The 16833-nt window shown below is 35.6% G+C and overlaps 1 protein-coding gene across 3 annotated transcripts in view; it reads right to left on the bottom strand.

Moving 5' to 3' along the window:
* Positions 1–16833, bottom strand: part of DNAH8 (dynein axonemal heavy chain 8) — a 134197-nt gene that overhangs the window by 86961 nt on the left and 30403 nt on the right. For all 3 annotated transcript variants that reach the window (XM_027682007.1, XM_027682009.1, XM_027682008.1), the window contains exons 21-29: positions 16353–16472; positions 15475–15613; positions 14291–14406; positions 13804–13910; positions 12764–12824; positions 9025–9211; positions 7276–7469; positions 3744–3870; positions 1644–1879 (exon numbers count right to left, since the gene is read on the bottom strand). In XM_027682007.1, coding sequence (XP_027537808.1) covers positions 1644–1879; positions 3744–3870; positions 7276–7469; positions 9025–9211; positions 12764–12824; positions 13804–13910; positions 14291–14406; positions 15475–15613; positions 16353–16472 — 1287 coding nt within the window. The remainder of the gene's footprint in view (positions 1–1643; positions 1880–3743; positions 3871–7275; positions 7470–9024; positions 9212–12763; positions 12825–13803; positions 13911–14290; positions 14407–15474; positions 15614–16352; positions 16473–16833) is intronic.

The raw sequence follows: 16833 nt of genomic DNA, 5'->3' as shown, positions 1-16833 counted from the left end.
TCTGAAACTGAATGAACCTTTCTTATTTCTTGTTCTCATTTGCAATTTGTTTGCATATCTTCTGCTTTATTATGCTCCTCCTATACACGTTGCATTATTTAAAAATAAGTTAATTTTCATACTTTATTCAACTTTTGCTGGACTAACTCCAGTTGCCGATGTCTGTCTCGTATTGAGAAGCCCAGCACTGGACACAGCATTCCAGATAAGTCTCATATCCTGGAGTAGAGGGAATCATGCCCCTCAATCTGTTGGCAACAAAACTTGTAACACAGTCCAGGAGACCCTCAAGAACTTTTGTTGCAAGGGCACTTTTCTGGCTTACATTCAACTTGGTGTACACCAAGAAACTCAGTTCTTTTACTGCAAACCTAATTTCTACCCAGGCTGCACTGGTATCTAGGGTTATTCTTCTCCTGGAGATGGAGAAAAAAAGATCTGAGAGTGACTTGTTAACTTGGCTAACCCTACTGACATAATGGGACTCATTACATTAATATAGAAAGGGAGTAAATGTTTGCAAGATAATTTAGAATATAAGTGGGTTGGGAAAGAATATTATCCTAAATATTCATCTCAAATTGGCAGAAGCACAATAATAATAATAAACAAGAATGTTAATACTGCTTAATTTTTTATACCTTTAATTTATTTATTTTAAAAGTTTGCATGATCTTCTACACATGTAAAACCTGACAAGTAAACAGTGCTGATCTCAGTTCCTTTAGTTTGCTTTATTTAACATCTAAGAAATAACATTTAATAGATCTAAATACTACTTTAAATGTTTAAATTATTGTTCAGGTTCTTCTTTTACTTGTTTAACCTCTATGTCTTTTGGATCACAGAACTGATTGTTTTATAAAGACCACCGCATAAATTGTTAAGACAAAACCCACTTTCATATCAAAACTAGTAAAAGAGATCGCTGAATGTTAATAGAACAGTCTTCAAGAAAGAAAATGTTACTATAGAGCAATAAAATTTCTTCTCCAAAATGTGGATGAAAACATAAAACTAATGTCTTCTACTAAGTTGACTGCTTCAGAGCATGATAATAAATACCAAGTACATAGAAAACTTAATAAGCTTCTTTTAGCTTCTTTCTAATAGAGAAAACTAAAAGAATGTTGCAAGATTTTGGCAGCATACAATGATATGTGACACCATAAATATTCTCTGGCTATATTTCAAGGGGTAGATGATCAAGATGTTTGTTTACAGACACAGAAAAGTTAAGAAGAGGATTAAGGCTAATGGAAAGGCACCCAGCAAAAGAGAGAAAATTGCTCCCTCGTCTTGTGCTCTCATCTTCTTATTTCTGTATGTTGTCTCCTAGATTGCATTTATATTAAAATTTATTTGAGAGAGAATAGTTTTTTATGTTTTGTATTAACACAGTATCTAGCAAATTATCTAATACTGATTCATAATATAAAATAAAAGTAACAACAAAAATAATACTTTGTTTCCCATCTTCAGCCTAGTTCCTTCAAGACAGTAAATTCATTGTTAGAGTTCTCACATAATCTTAGCTTTTGACACCTGTTCTATATTATTAAATATTAATAGTTGTAACAATAATAATGGATGATACATATAAAATAATATTTATTCAATGAAAAAATTAAAAGTCATCTTACTTCAATAGGTCCCAGAGACATATCAATTTCTATTTTATTTTCTTGTACTTTAGCTAAAGCTTCCATTGCTAATCTGACATCATCTAAGGTACGCAGAGGTTGAGACAATTTATTTATGTATTCAATCATGAATGACATCATGTCTGTCAATTTCTTTTTGTATTGCTCATTTAAATAACGACAGAGAAGCATTTTCCAGGCTTTGGCTTCACTTGCTAAAGCTGTTTTCAGTGGTCCTGATTAAAAAAAAAAAAATGCAATCCAGATATTAATTTTTTTCTGTTAAAAAAGCCCACATCATCATATATGGTTCTTTAACAGCAATAAGAAAAAAGCAGACAAGCAATCCAATTACAGCATTTTAAAAGTTTCAAAGCAATTCTAACTATAATGAAATATATTTCTGTTGTGTTGTTGTATACTATGGTAGCCGTAAAAAATACTGGTAAACTTATCTAATAGAATACATAGAGAAGATGAATAAAAAACAGGATGCCTACTTATTAATGTGGATTTTCAGAGAATACCTTTGATATATATTAACCAAATGCATAAAGATTGGTGGTATTTAAATGGCTTATACCCATTGAGGAGGTGGCATCTTGGGATTTCAATACTGGGATTTGGAATAGTTCACAGCTAAAACTGTAAGGTGACACATCAGATGCAGTTAATATATAAACACAAACCAACAATGAAGGGACAGAAAAGTCAATCACTGGCACTCTAACTTATTAACAGAATAAATTAGGATTTTAATAGACAGTGTTTTGTACTGTGATAAAAGAAAGCAAAACATACTAACAGCACAAAAAGTTTCTGCTCACAAAAAATATTTTACAGCAGATACAGATTCTTCTTTAATAATGTGGCTATTAACATTAAAGAGATGATTCCTGAAGGCCACAGGTAATTCAAGAAAAGTACCCTGTCAGAGTCTGTAAATCACAATAAATCAATTCCCAAATCTAGCAGTTTTGGGAACAAGAAACAGTCCAAGAAACTAACTGCTGCCTCAGATTGTAAAAACATTTAATAGCCTTGTTCCTTAATCTAGAGGATTTGGCTCCCTCTGATGCAGTGGTCACAGATGAGGGAGTACTGCGACCATCAACAAAATCCATATAATTTTGTATACATTGGTTATTACCACTCTTGTTCACTCAATAACAGGCAGTGTTTTCCAGAGTGGTTTCATTAAGAAGAAACTGCATCCAAGACCTGCATAAGGATATGTAGTCAGCAGTTTGACATTTTTGCCTATTCACTGAAAGAAATAGGGTCACACCACCAAGATCCTGAAAGGAACTCTAGTCTTCAAAAATAGGCAGCTTCTGCTTCTCTGATGTGCACTGAAGACAAATTTTAGTTTATTTCTTAATCTAATCAAACAGATCTGTGACAAGAAGAAGGTTGCTCTTTAGAAATGTGGCCAACTGATATTTCAAAAGGGACACGTTTTCTTCTTGTCCCTAGATATCAACCAGAGAGTTGGTCCAGAGTAGACACGTTAGCCCTGCAAGGTGAGAGGCCTAAGCGTCATTCGAATCCTTAGCACAAACAGCTATGCCACAAATGCCATAGCATAAACAGCTTAATTCAGAACAATGATTTGGAATTATTATTCAGAGAGAGCTAGAGATACTAAACACAGGAATGGCTAAGTAGCCATATCTCCTGCTGAAACACACGCTGAAAGTGAAAAAGATGCTAATGCGGTTATGTGCTAGTCTTTCATCAATACCAAAGAAGATGCTTTATTCTTTCAATGCTCTTGAGAAGCACTGACTGACCTGGTGCCAGAGAGGAGTGCCAAGGAGGATTAAATTAGTGTCAGTACATACCCATTAACTCTTTGGCAAGCCTCCATAACAACTTCACAGCCATGACAGAAGTTACTGTCCATATTTACACTCCAAAGAAAATGCAAGGGGAATAGAGGTTTTTTTCAAGTCAGATAGTCAGTGAGGTCTCTTCAGTGATTTCTATTCATATTGATATATATATATATTTGTACTCATATTTGCAAGAATAAACCAAATAACATGACTATTTTACTCATTATCTTACTGTACATACTAAGATAAGAATATGTCATACCTGTATGCAATTCAATTGGACCAAGAAGAATAATGGGTTTTAAACTTGCCATCTCTTGCTGAAACGTATTATAGTGAAGTATTTCTGCTTTAATTTCAGAGAGAGTGGGAGAGCTAGCCAAGAATTCCTGTGTGTAGTTTAAAAAGTCAGTCAAAAAATGTCCTTTTCCATATTTCTGGTAACACATGTTGCAACTGTTATTCAGCAATTACTGAAAATGTATACCAATATTATACCTGTTTTTAGCCTTCTGTAGCCTTGCTAACATAGTAAAATACATGTTTATCAATTTTTCTGTCAGTAACTCTCAAGCTTGTTCAGAAATTCCAATCAAATTTAACAGAGAAACAGATATCCAGGACATATTAAGTGCCTACTGGTTTTGTGAAAACAGGTGACAAAACAGATCAAAAAATATGTGCCCACACTTACAGAAAGACTACCTCATTAGCCCAATTATGTGTAAAACAATCACAAGAAAATACATCTTCTAGGCAGTTCCATGAGCAGAACTCAAGTGCAGAAAAGTTTTGCGATTCTGAGAAGCTGCATTTCAGAGATGTTACTTAGGCCCTCTATTGATTATGCTTACATTGGCATGGGCAAGTAATAAATGCTGAAACCTTTTTCCCACTTCTACTCTTCTGTCTGAGAGTACTCGAACAGGCAGTGGAAGAGTTAGCACAGTGGTAAAGGAAGAATGCAGAAATTAGAGCACATGTATATAAAACTTAACTGCCTTATTCAAGCTTTCACTGTAGCAGTATCCTTTTCTTCAGTAGTAACTACATCAAACTAATAGTATTTATTCGATTAGACTTAAAATTCTAATTAGAGTAACAGCAAATTTTCAGCTCTGTATATGAAGTGGTGGTTTTTAGCCCACATAAACTGCTCAACTTGCACTGAGACAAACAAAAGAGGGCAGTGCCCCCATATTAAACAAAATTATGTGACGTATATATAGTGAAGTCTATTAAATAGAAAAGATAAGAACAGAAAATTCTATTAAGTCAAGGTTAAATAAAGACTATATAGAAGACAACTTTCTTCTTTTGAATATCTAAATTCAAATTCTTAATTAAAACTTTATTGTAGAAGAACAGTTTGAAATACTCTGAAGCAGAAGTCAAACCTCCAATTCCTGGAAACTAATTTTTTCTTGCTGTAGCACATGCAAAATATTTCCATTATACCTGAGGATTCAACTAACAGTTCAAACAACCAAGAGTTGCATAGAGGATTCTTGCTGGAATATAGAATGCAGAAACCACCTCCTAAAATAACTACAGGAAGATTGGTGAATAAAATGTTCATAAACTCAAAGTAAATGCTTTCCATAGACAAAAGTGAACACCTATCAGCACTGATCCTATGGGAATTTCTATGAGTTGTAATATAGAATCACAGAATGTTTTGATTGTGAATCATCTAGTTTCAACTCCCCTGACATGGGCAGGGAAATCTCCCACTAGACCAGGTTGCTCAAACCCCCATCTAACCTGGTCTTCTAAGGACGAGGAATGCACAATTCCTCTGGACAACCTGTTTCAGTGCCTCACCATTCTCTCAGTTTAAAGGCATTCCCGCTTGTCCTGTCACTCCATGCCCTTCTAAAAAGTCCCTCTATATCTCTCTTGTCACCCGTTTTAGGTACTGGAAGGTGCTATAAGGTCTCCCTGGAACCTTCTCTTCTCCAGGCTGAACAACAGCAGCTCTTTCAGCCTGTCTTCATAGGAGAGGTCCTTCACCCTCTGATCAACTAAGTGGCCTCCTCTGGACTTGCTCCAGCAGGTCTCTCTTATGTTGGGGGTCCCAGAGCTGGATGCAGTACTCAGGTGAGGTCTCACAAGAGTGGGGCAGAATCACCTCCCTCAACCTGCTGGTCACACTGCTTTTGATACAGCCCAGGATACTGTTGGCTTTCTGGGCTGCAAGTGCATATTGCCAAGTCATGCTGAGCTTCTCATGAACCAACACCCCAAAGTCCTTCTCCCCAAGGCTGCCCTTGATCCATTCTCCACCCAAATTGTATACTTGTGCTTGGGATTCCCCCAGCCCATGTGCAGGATCTTACACTTGGCCTTGTTGAACTTCATGAGGTTCACACAGGCTCACCTTTCAAGCCGTCACTGTCCCTCTGGATGACATCCCTTCCCTCCAGTATGTCAACTTGCACCACACAGCTTGGTGTCATCAGCAAACTTGCTGAGGGTGCACTCAATCCTACTGTCCGTGTTGCTGACAAAGATGTTAAGCAGTGCTGGTCCCAGTACTGAGCCCTCAGGAATGTCACTCGTCACTGGCGGCTGCTTGCACATTGAGCCATTGACTATACCTCTTTGAGTGCCACCACTTAGCCAGTTCATTAACAACAGAGTGGTCCATCTATCAAAACTGTGTCTTCAATTTAGAGACACAGATTTCATGCGGCACCATGTGAAATGCTTTGCACAAGCCCAGGTAGGTGATGTCAGTTGCTCTTCCATTATCCACCAATGCTGTAACCCCATCATAGAAGGCCACCAAATTTGTCTGGCATGATTTGCCCCTAGTGAAGCCATGTTGGCTGTCACAAATGACCTCCACATTTTTCATGTGCCTTAGCATAGTTTCCAGGAGGATCTGCTCCACGATCTTGCAGGGCACAGAGGTGAGACTAACTGCCTTGGAGTTCCCCAGGTCTTTCTCTTTTTTCTTTTTAAAAATGGGGGTTATGTTTCTCCTTTTCCAGTCAGTGGGAACTTCATGAGATTGCCATGACTTCTCAAATTTGATGGATAGTGGCCTATCTACTTTCTGGCCCAGTTCCCTCAGGACTCAAGGATGCATCTTGTCAGGTCCCAAGGATCTATGCACCTTAGATGTTTTAGAACCTGATATTCCCCTACAGTGTGCAGTTCTTCATTCACCCAGTCCCTCCCTGCTTTCACTTTCTTCAGCTTGGTGGTATGGCTGGAGCACTTGTCAGTGAAGATGAATTGACTTGAGTACTTCAGTCTTCTCCATGTCTCAGGTAACAACATCTCCCGTTTCCTTTGGAGAGGGCCCACACTTTCCCTAGCCTTCCTTTTGTGACTGACACACTTATAGAAGCTTTTCTTACTGCCCTTGATGTCCCTGGCCAGATTTAATACTATCAGGGCTTTAGCATTTCTAATCTGATTGGACAATTTCTCTGTATTCCTCCCAGGCTACCTGTTCTTGCTTCCATACTCTGTAGGCTTCCTTTTTATGTCTGAGTTTGAGTCCAAGAGGTCCTTGTTCATCCACACTAACCTCCTGGCACTTTTGCCTGACTTTCTCTTCATCAGGATGCATTGCTGCTGAGCTTGGAGGAGGTGATCCTTCCCTCCAGTGCTTTATCCCATGGTACTCTACCAAGCAGATCCCTAAAAGAGCCAAAGTCTGCTCTCCTGAAGTCCAGGGTACTGAGCTTCCTGTGCACCCTCCTCACTGCCCTAAAGATTTCTGATTTCAAAATAGAAGATTAATGGAGAATAGATCTGTAGGTGATCATCGTTAAACTCACCTGAATTTTGGCATCTTTATCTTCTGTCCATAGGACCTTATATTTCTCAAAGTACTGCAGAACTTCAATAGCTATTTCTTTTATAGAATTCACAGAAGAAGAGAGGAGCACAACTAATTTAGTGATAGCTTCATGTTCTGAAACACCTGCATGAAAATTCCTTATCTTTTTGCTAAGCGCATCTTCAGTTCCTTCTGTAAAATAAAATTATATATACATCAATGAACTGTTAACAGTCTGACTAGAATTCCCTTTAAACCTATGCATACCAAATTAAGCAATGATGCTCTTCAATAAGGCTGAATATCCTCCTTCAAACATCTGTCTGACTACTTAATATGAAAGTACCAGCTGCTGTTTCACACCAGGCTCTATACAGCTTGAGTAAATTCAGTCTAAAATGAAGGTTTGCAAAAAGAAAGAAAATAGTCTTTTTCATTCACAAATTTCATTTTCTTCACTGTAATTTAATTTTAACTGGAACACCAAAGGCCTCATAAACTTTCCAAGTTATTTAATAATTTTTTTAAATTCCTATATATAAAGTTTTTAAATTGCATATACCCCTTAAAGTAGTGTAAGCCTCTTGAACTCTTTGATGAATTGCTGAGGCAATCAGGGTCAATATAGAAATGGATAGTATTGAGATCTAATGAGCTACTTCTGTCATAACAATGCCTGAGCATTTTGAAGCAGACTTCAGAGAACAGAGAAGAAAAATCCACTCTTCCCACCACAAACATTGTTTAATGAGGGGGATTTAAGGCAACTCCAAATTCTCTTTTACTCTGAAGACCTTTTCTGGGGTATACTCAATGGAAACAATCTCAGATTGATCCATCATTACCAGTGTACTCCATAAATCTCATTGCCCAAACATTAACGTACACCCCCAGGTGCTGCTGATGTTTAGTTAAAGGTGATGAAAATGGTTATTTGCTGATGTTATATTTTGGCACAGCAGAGGCAAAAACTATGACTGTCTGATGAGGATTGTTTCCTGCCACCCTGCTTGAAACCCATTTAAAGAGGTTAAAATCATACAAGACACATCAGAAGAAAGATAAAGTTCCAGCTCCAGATTGTCAAAAAGAAAAACTTTCCTAGATGTTACAGATTTTCCAAAGGAATCATGACAAAGATATAACTACATTGCAGATCACTGGTTCAGCCAAACAGCTAAGAGAATCCAATGCTAGAAATATATTTAGGCTTTTATGGATGCTTTCAAAGCATATGGAGAGATACTTAGAAACAATATTAAGGAATAAAGTATTTCACTAAAATGGATGCAGGTCTATCTCAGTTTGACTATTTACATGAAAACACACTTGAGGTGTTTTATAATCCAATCTAGGAATACATACAGCAATTAAAATCTTTACAGAAATCTACTGATTGAACTAGCTCTTATTCTATCTCCATATTTCAATGGCAGCTTGTCTAAAATCATTGTTCATGGTTTCAGCTATATCATTATGACTACATTAAGTAGAAGATTCAGATCTAGCTAGTAATTTTTCAAAGATTTTTCTGCTTATTGTTTCTCAGAGTTTTAACATTTCCATAAGCCTGAAAAGCTATTTCTGAAAAATACAGCTAATTAAATAAAAATAAATCAAAAAAATAATGCAAAATAATCCACAATTGGGTGCTTTGAAGAAAAACTAGCTTATTTACAAATATTTATATATGGTATTCTTATTAAAGTAAAAAGTTGAAAGAAGTAAAAAAAACTCCCACACTTACTTTCACCTCTTTTAGCCTTTTTTCCTGGGAATCCAGAAGATGCTTGCTGTGTACCTGGTTCTGGTTTTAAAACAGATTTTTGCAAATGTCTCTGTCCCCACTGAGCAACTCCACGACTTACTTCCAGTATTAAATGAATCATGCGATTGATGGCTTGCTGTATGTCATCTAAACTGGGAACGATTTCCTATTTAAAACAGTTAAAGTATTGTTGAAATAAATGAAACTGATTGGCATTTTTGAGACCTCAGTTCTTCTTCACTCATAGTGAATTGCGGAGCTTACCCCAGAAGAGAAGCTGGAAAATGCAACTTTAACAGGTTGTCTGGCTCAGAATTGCCTCTGAAGAGATGAAGCACATGTACTGACCTACTATCTATTTATACAGTCCTACTGCGTGTAAAATGACAATAACATATATAAGCAGATAGATTTACTGGCTTTTTACAATTATTTTTAAAATTTCTACAACGTTTTAAGCAGCATTTTTATAAGGACTTTTATATAATGTGTGGTAATACATTACTAGCCATGCTTTCCTTCTAGATTCAAAAAGAATTAGAAATTGCATGCTAAGGTACAACTGCCACCTTCTACCCCCCTTGGGCCTCACTGTGATCTCACAAATGCTCATTAGACCTTGGCCTTGATGAACAGCACCTGGGCTAAGCTTCTCTTAAACTTATCAGAAACACTGTCTGCTTCAGGAGCTTAGGTTGTGAGTTAATGAACTCCTGTCTTTTAACAAACAGACTTGGAGATTTATTTTTCTTGCCTCAATAACAACCCAAGTGGAACAGGATTTTGGTTATTGGTTATTGGCTATATTTGGTTATTATTATTACCAACCCAAATTGTGGCCAGGATGGAAAACTACTATGACTAAAGCCAACGCTCTTGTGACCCTATATACAGCAGTTTGGAGACCCTTTGAGCTCTCCTGCACCACAGTGGGCTGTGATCAGCAATGAGTGGGACACCTTTCAGAGCTGGTGAACTCTCAAGTTTGCTGTACTTGGAGGACCATGGCCAAACTCTGATGACGGAGCCTGGGCTGATACCCTCACTTATCAAGGCTCAACCCTTTGCCTGTTGAGAAGATGCAAAGGCATCTGACCTAAGTACTTCACTGAACTCTTGTACATACTCCTTTAGGTCTGTGTGCACGAGTGTGAATATGTTATAGCAAATGTATTATGTTGCTCTCTTAGAATCTTAAGTACATTACATTCGTAAGCTAGGCCTATAAGAGAGATACTGCTCAGCTCATAGTAAATTCTATAAAATATTTTATCTAATTGTTTAAATTAGGCTATCAGTTCAGTGCTGTTAAACCTTTAGGCCTAGACTGCTGGTCAAGTCTGGAACTGAGTTTGGCAAGGGGGTCCACTCTGAACCTTGTGACTCAATGGGAGGATCTCCCTCATTCCTTTTTAATCCTTATCCTTTTCCATCCTTAACCCTTTTGCTGTGCCCAGCCTCCAACATTTATTATTTTTGGTTGACTTACAATTTAGATTGATTGGTTTTAGATTTTTGTCTGATTTTTCTCTGTATGCTTTAACCAACTAGTAAGTAGCAGAGTGAACCTTGCCAACAAATTTTGTCATGCTTTCACTTTTATATTAAACCTGCTTTTGCTGATACCTTTACAGGTGATTCTTTGAGTGACCTAAAACACTCCTTTGCAACAGGTACATATATTCACAGAGTGGGTAATTTCATACAAACAAAAATCACCTGGATCAAAGTGTCCAAGGTCCTAATTGAAAAAATACTGAATGTTTCTTTTCTCACAAAGGTAGCATTACCTCAAAAAGTTTTGCAAGCACACAGTGTTTAATAAATTAATGAAACTCCATGCAGTAGCCTGAAGTTTTCAATTTGTATATTTAGCAAAGATTTTGTAACATAAGTCAGAGAGTAATCAAATACCCAAGTCAGAAGAGGAAGAGAACTCTTATTCAGCTATCAGAGCATATGATAAAGAGAACAAGAAGGAAAAGAATTACTCCTGATCTGAATCAAGAACAACTAGCAAATAGAATAGGATCAAAACACAGGCTCTGGTCTGCCATCATCCATATTGTATAAATGCTAGTATGCTCCCATATCATAGCTCAGGATGGTGCAAAAAAGCACTTTCCAAGAAAAACATCAGGCACAGTTTGGTGAACAAAACACGACAGGGGTTGCTCCTAAAACATAGTTTGAATGCAAAGTCCTGGTTTCAGGAAGAAAAGAATTTACTACTGTGTATACATAGCGTGCCATGTCAGCTCACTTTGAAGTCAAAGAACAGACTGCAGCCTGTTTTATGTAGTAGCACACAAATAGCCATAAAGTCCCGAACCCAGCACTTTTTGAACTGTAATGTCAGCAATAATGTTAACTGTGGCTTTGTCCTGCCCCTGGAGGATAAGGTGGAGTAAAAGCACACATCAGTTTCTCCAAAATACTGAGCAGGTAAAAGAATTTATCTAAGAGTGATCCAGGAAAGAAAAGAAAAGAAAAAGAGCATTTCTTGTTAAACTTCAGAAGAATGATCAATCTTGTGATTTGATCAATCCTTGAATACAGTCCTTAAAACAACATCTTATTGCTTTCATGTTCAATTCATCATTTTAAAATGATGGAATCCATGAAAGTGTTCAGAACTGGGATATAAACTAATTAAAAGTGACTCTGATGACCTATAAATCACTTTCACAGATTGAGCAGTTGCATACATAAAAGCAAGGCTCTTGCAAAATCCTATTATCATTAGCAAAGTGGTATTTTACCCAGCATTACTGCCCTGGATCAGCCACACATTTAAGAACTGGAAAGAAAGATAGATGTACTTCCTTAGTGGGTAGAGCTTGGAGCTTTATGCTTCTACAAATATCAACAAGGTAAACATTCTACACTTGGACAGAACTTACCTATCATGTGTACACACAAACACACAGTGTGAATGTACAACAGAATGCCAATATGAACACTGGTTCAATGTCAAAGGAATATCACCTTAGAAGAGAACCTCTCTTTTATTATCATTTCATTAATATAAAACTTTTAATCTTTATAAGACATTTGTATAATATTAAGTTACTTTCTCATATATAAAATAAAAGAAACACCATACATACTGCTGACACATAGTTACTTTCCTCTACAGAAGGAAATCAAATTAATGTTTTAGTTCTTTGCAATCAAGCTGCCTTTTTGTCCTCGGCACATAGAAATCCACAGTTCTATTTTTTGGTTTTGAATCTTCTAATTTTTGTTCAGTGTTCCTCATTCTGGTCATCTAAGTTCGTATTTAGGTTACTAAAGCCAAAATGAGTAAAGATAATATTCATTATTGCAATTCAACAAAGGATTTAGATCACACAAGTAACAGTTAAAATAAATAAAATAAAAAAGGAAGATAAAGGATCTATTTCCGGAATGCAACTGCTACATGTGAGGAGAACAGTAATCATTCTGGAAAGAACACTGATGAACAGATTGCAATATAATTGCTAAACCACACAAGAACAATAAAAGGCCAGTATGACGGAGACAGAAGCCAGAACACTCTGGAACTGTGAGCACATTTCCTCAGTTCTCTCAGTGCACTGAAAAACCCGAGCAACCGTTCTCCTTGGAACAGATGCTGGTTCAGTAGAAGTGTGCCCACATCCTGCACTTGGGCAAATGAAGAGATAACTTAAATACAATGTATTTTACCTTACGTATATGATGTATAACTTACCAGATTGGGAATAGCAAGGTGTACTTCCGCTTTTAGAAAAGGAGTGACCTCTTCAGGTTTGCTTGGATGAACAGAAAAATTTGTTGTCTTGATGAAAATAATTTTGGAACATATCATAAACACTTTACAATAAAACCTCCTCAAATTACCTGAGAAATATAATTTTGACTACCTTTTCAGGACAAACCCACATAGAGAATTTTCCCATTAAATTATGTACTATTTGACAAAACTTACAGAAGCTTCTTGTCTAAAGGATAAGGATAATAACCAGAGCTCCACCATTCAGACAAAGGTTAGCTTGAATCCAGTCATTGCTTTCAGAATTTTTATTCAGAACATTTTCTTATTCTGGATTTTAATCTCTCACTTTCAGAATGATGGAACTCTGCCAGTGCTTTAAATAGGGCATAGGAAGGTCTCCCTATCATTTCATGCAACAATGTATCACGAGTAAATTTGCCCCACTACATTTTAGATAAATACTCAACAGAACAGAAAAATATTTTTGAAAAACAACAAGTTAGTGCAAAATGATAAATACATGTTCTTAACCTACTCAAAACTAAAACTAAAGCCTAAAACCAAAGAGAAAAGTATAATTTAAAATGCTGTGACGTGACATGGTGAAATAAGGAAGGATCCAACAATATGATACAGTAGACAAATATAAAGGAAACAACAAAAAAAAATCCTACTGACTTCAATAAGATCAAGATTTCAAGACAATTTTTTTGAAAGATATCCTCAGAAGACAAAAAAAGTAGTTCAGGCTTTAACACATGTTAATGACAAAACATCACAAACTTCATTTGCTTAAAATAGATTCTCTTAATAGAATTCTAAGTAGGCTTTTCAATCTACAATATATGTTATACTGAAGCAATGCTGTCTCTGAAGCTTATGCCCATTTGAGCAGAGAAGAATCTATAGGGATTATACTGAATATGGGAGAAGGACTTTGTATGGATCTTGCCATTATCATGAAGACTTCATGAAGAGTGTGTACTATTGAAGGAAATCTTCCATTTGCAACTTACTTGGAAACACTTATTCTTTTTTTAATACTAGCCAAAGACAGTCGGGTCGCTTTCTGGAGGCTGAATAGCAGCCGGCGAGTGAAATAGGCAAGTAAGTCTTTACAACTCTGCAATAAATAAACCACACATTATTTAGGATTGTGTTCAGATAGGAGCCTGAAGATTATTTCAAAAATTTTTAAGTCAAACACAGGAAAATCCATGTTATGTCTTAGGAACAATATCCTCTCCAAACTTGTACCATTACCGCTTACATATAAAGAATTTGTTTAATAAAGGTGTTAATTGGAATAACATGCAATATAATTCTGAAAGCTAAAATCCATCTTAAACTCACTTTTTAGGAAAGCTATTTCATCACTTTTACATTATGTTTGATGCAGTCAATGTGATATCTTTCTGTAACATAGATATACAACTATCAAAACTCAAGATACTTAAAAATCAGATCAGTTTGAAAAATAATTTCCTTATTTTTAGAAAATACCTTTTTAAACTCTTCCTCTTTTTCATTGATCTTGCTATCTTCACTAGGAGGTGCTTCAGGAGTGTTTTTTTCTTTCTCCTTTTCATTATTTTCAAATGCTATACGCTTTTCTTTTGCTGTAAATGAAAAAAAAAGTATTTTTGTTAATTGCACATTGTGTTTTACTTCAAAGCATGCTGTCCCCTCTTTAGAGGCAAAAGAATATTGACTTTTATTTTAGTAGTACCTGGATTGCCAAAAATAGGGTTTATTTCACAACATTTTTTCACACCAGGAACCTGGTTAAGAGTCCAGCCTGTAAGCCTTAGCCTAACAAACACCGTGCACTACCAATCTGTTATTAAAGATAGATAGGCAGACATGGATATATCAGTGAAAATGACAAAAAAAAAATCAAAATCAATATAAACAATTTAACAAAAGACAGAGAAGTATCTTTGCATCAGGTTTTTCTGTTTGCATACTATTGAACTATCTGGAGTATTTTGATCGTGACTACGCCTCTATACCTGGAGAAATCTGAAGCCAGAAGGAAAAAAAACCTATGTAGGAAAAGAGCTCCATTTCTTATTAATGTTCAGAATAAATTTTCTTAAGAACAGAATATTTTTTCCAACTATACACTCTTCCTCCTATAAGAGTACAGGACCTTCTAAAATCTTTGTAACATACCCCAAAGGAGTGGGTACCAGCCATATATATGTTAGCAATTGACTATAGTGATTTAAACTGACCAGCCAGCAAAGCACTGGTATTTGAGATACAATTCTAATGTGGCAAAAAAGTGAAAAAGAGAGGGATGGTACTAAATACCTGACATAACTGAGAAGAGAGGAACATTGTATTCCACTTACAGCAGAGGGGTGAGCTGGGGGAAAAGGTTATAATGAGTGACTGAAAGAAATGAAACTTTAATGTTCTTCGTCTAGAGCAAATTCCTTGGTAATCTATACAGAAGGACAGAGTTTAATTCTAGAAATACCACCAAAACTGAATTATCTCTGTATTTCATAGCCCAGTGATTTAGTTTAACAGTAGTAAGTAAATGAAGGCAAAACTGTGACACAGATGAAAAATGTAGTGGGAGGGATAAATCTGAAGAAAATTAGCTAAAACAAATCAGTTTTGATAAAAAATAGCTAAATCTACAGATTTTTTTAATTTAAATAACCAACATTAACTACCTGGTGATTCTTCTTTTTCTGAGGTCTTAGAAGATGGAAGGTCATAATGCTTTTCAAATAGAGCTATTAGCTCTTGAACAGCATCTTCAATTTGCATGCTTTTCACGTTCAATAATTCAGCACATTCTTTAGTATAAGCCTGTTAAACAAAAATATCAATGAATTATCTTAGTATCACTGATTATCTTATTACTGTTCCTTTTTATGGAGAGTCAAAACATTTCCCTGAATATTGCATTCATTAGACTGAAACAATTTCAAGGAAACATACATATATTTATAAAAATGTTCTGTTATATTATCACTGTATTTTTAATGCCTAAAACAAAATATCCATTTTTTAAATGTAATGGTACTTTTAAGGGCCAGAAGAAAATCCTGAATATCGAAGGGAGGTCACAGTCTGAATTCGAAATTAACCAAATACTCTTTCAACTCTCCTTAACAATTTTATTTACTTGCACTCATTTTCTAATTAATAGATTTTTAGACTCTTTTGGAATCAAGAAACCTTTCAGATTTTCAAATATACTTGTTGCAAAGTATTTTTTGCCTTCTCCTTCAAAAAAGAGTTTGAAAAAAATAGGGGAGAAGAAAAGGCTATATATGTCTGAGTATCTTCGTACACAAAAAATCTCATTTAATTATGAAGCAGTTAAATTAAAATTATCTATGAAATACCACAGCTTAAGTATCTCAAATACCTAAGAATCAATTTATCTTTATATAAAATGTGTTAACTAAAATATTTTCATTACAAATAAAGTTCTGTATTTCCCCAGAGAGAGGAATTATTTTTTAGTTTTATATTCACTTACTAAGGCATTTTTTCAAACACGCACTAGAATTCAAGTTCAAAGATGTAAAGTGGCACACACCTCATTGCAGGTCAACATATCCTCTACTTTGATAGCACCATCTACTGGTAAGATGACTAAAGCGGTATCTGATATATCTTTTAATAATGAACCAATTCGCACTTCACTTGCAACATTAACCTAAAAAGAGAAAATCATATTAATACAACACACTAATCTTCAAAGCATAATGTATTAATGTATTCTATTTTTGAGAGCTCTAACAGGTATAAAATGTTTTGCAGAAAAATAAATGCTAGACTGTTACAGAGTAGAAAATCCTCTAAGAAAGTTACTGCAAGAGTTGCAGTAACTTAAGGGTTATTTACTATGGCTAAAAATAGTCTGCTTTTACAGTGATTTAATTATCCTCTTTTTTCTATTATCTACAGAGGGGAATTTAGGGATACAAGTACCCTACAAAAAAATCCAGATATTTTTAACTCCATTGTAAACAATTTGGAAAGAACAGATGTAAATCTGGAAATTATATGATTACGTT

The sequence above is a fragment of the Neopelma chrysocephalum genome, unplaced genomic scaffold (assembly GCF_003984885.1).
Source record: "Neopelma chrysocephalum unplaced genomic scaffold, ASM398488v2 Primary Assembly neopelma1_61b, whole genome shotgun sequence".
NCBI lineage: Eukaryota > Metazoa > Chordata > Aves > Passeriformes > Pipridae > Neopelma > Neopelma chrysocephalum.
This window is presented reverse-complemented; position numbering and strand designations above follow the sequence as displayed.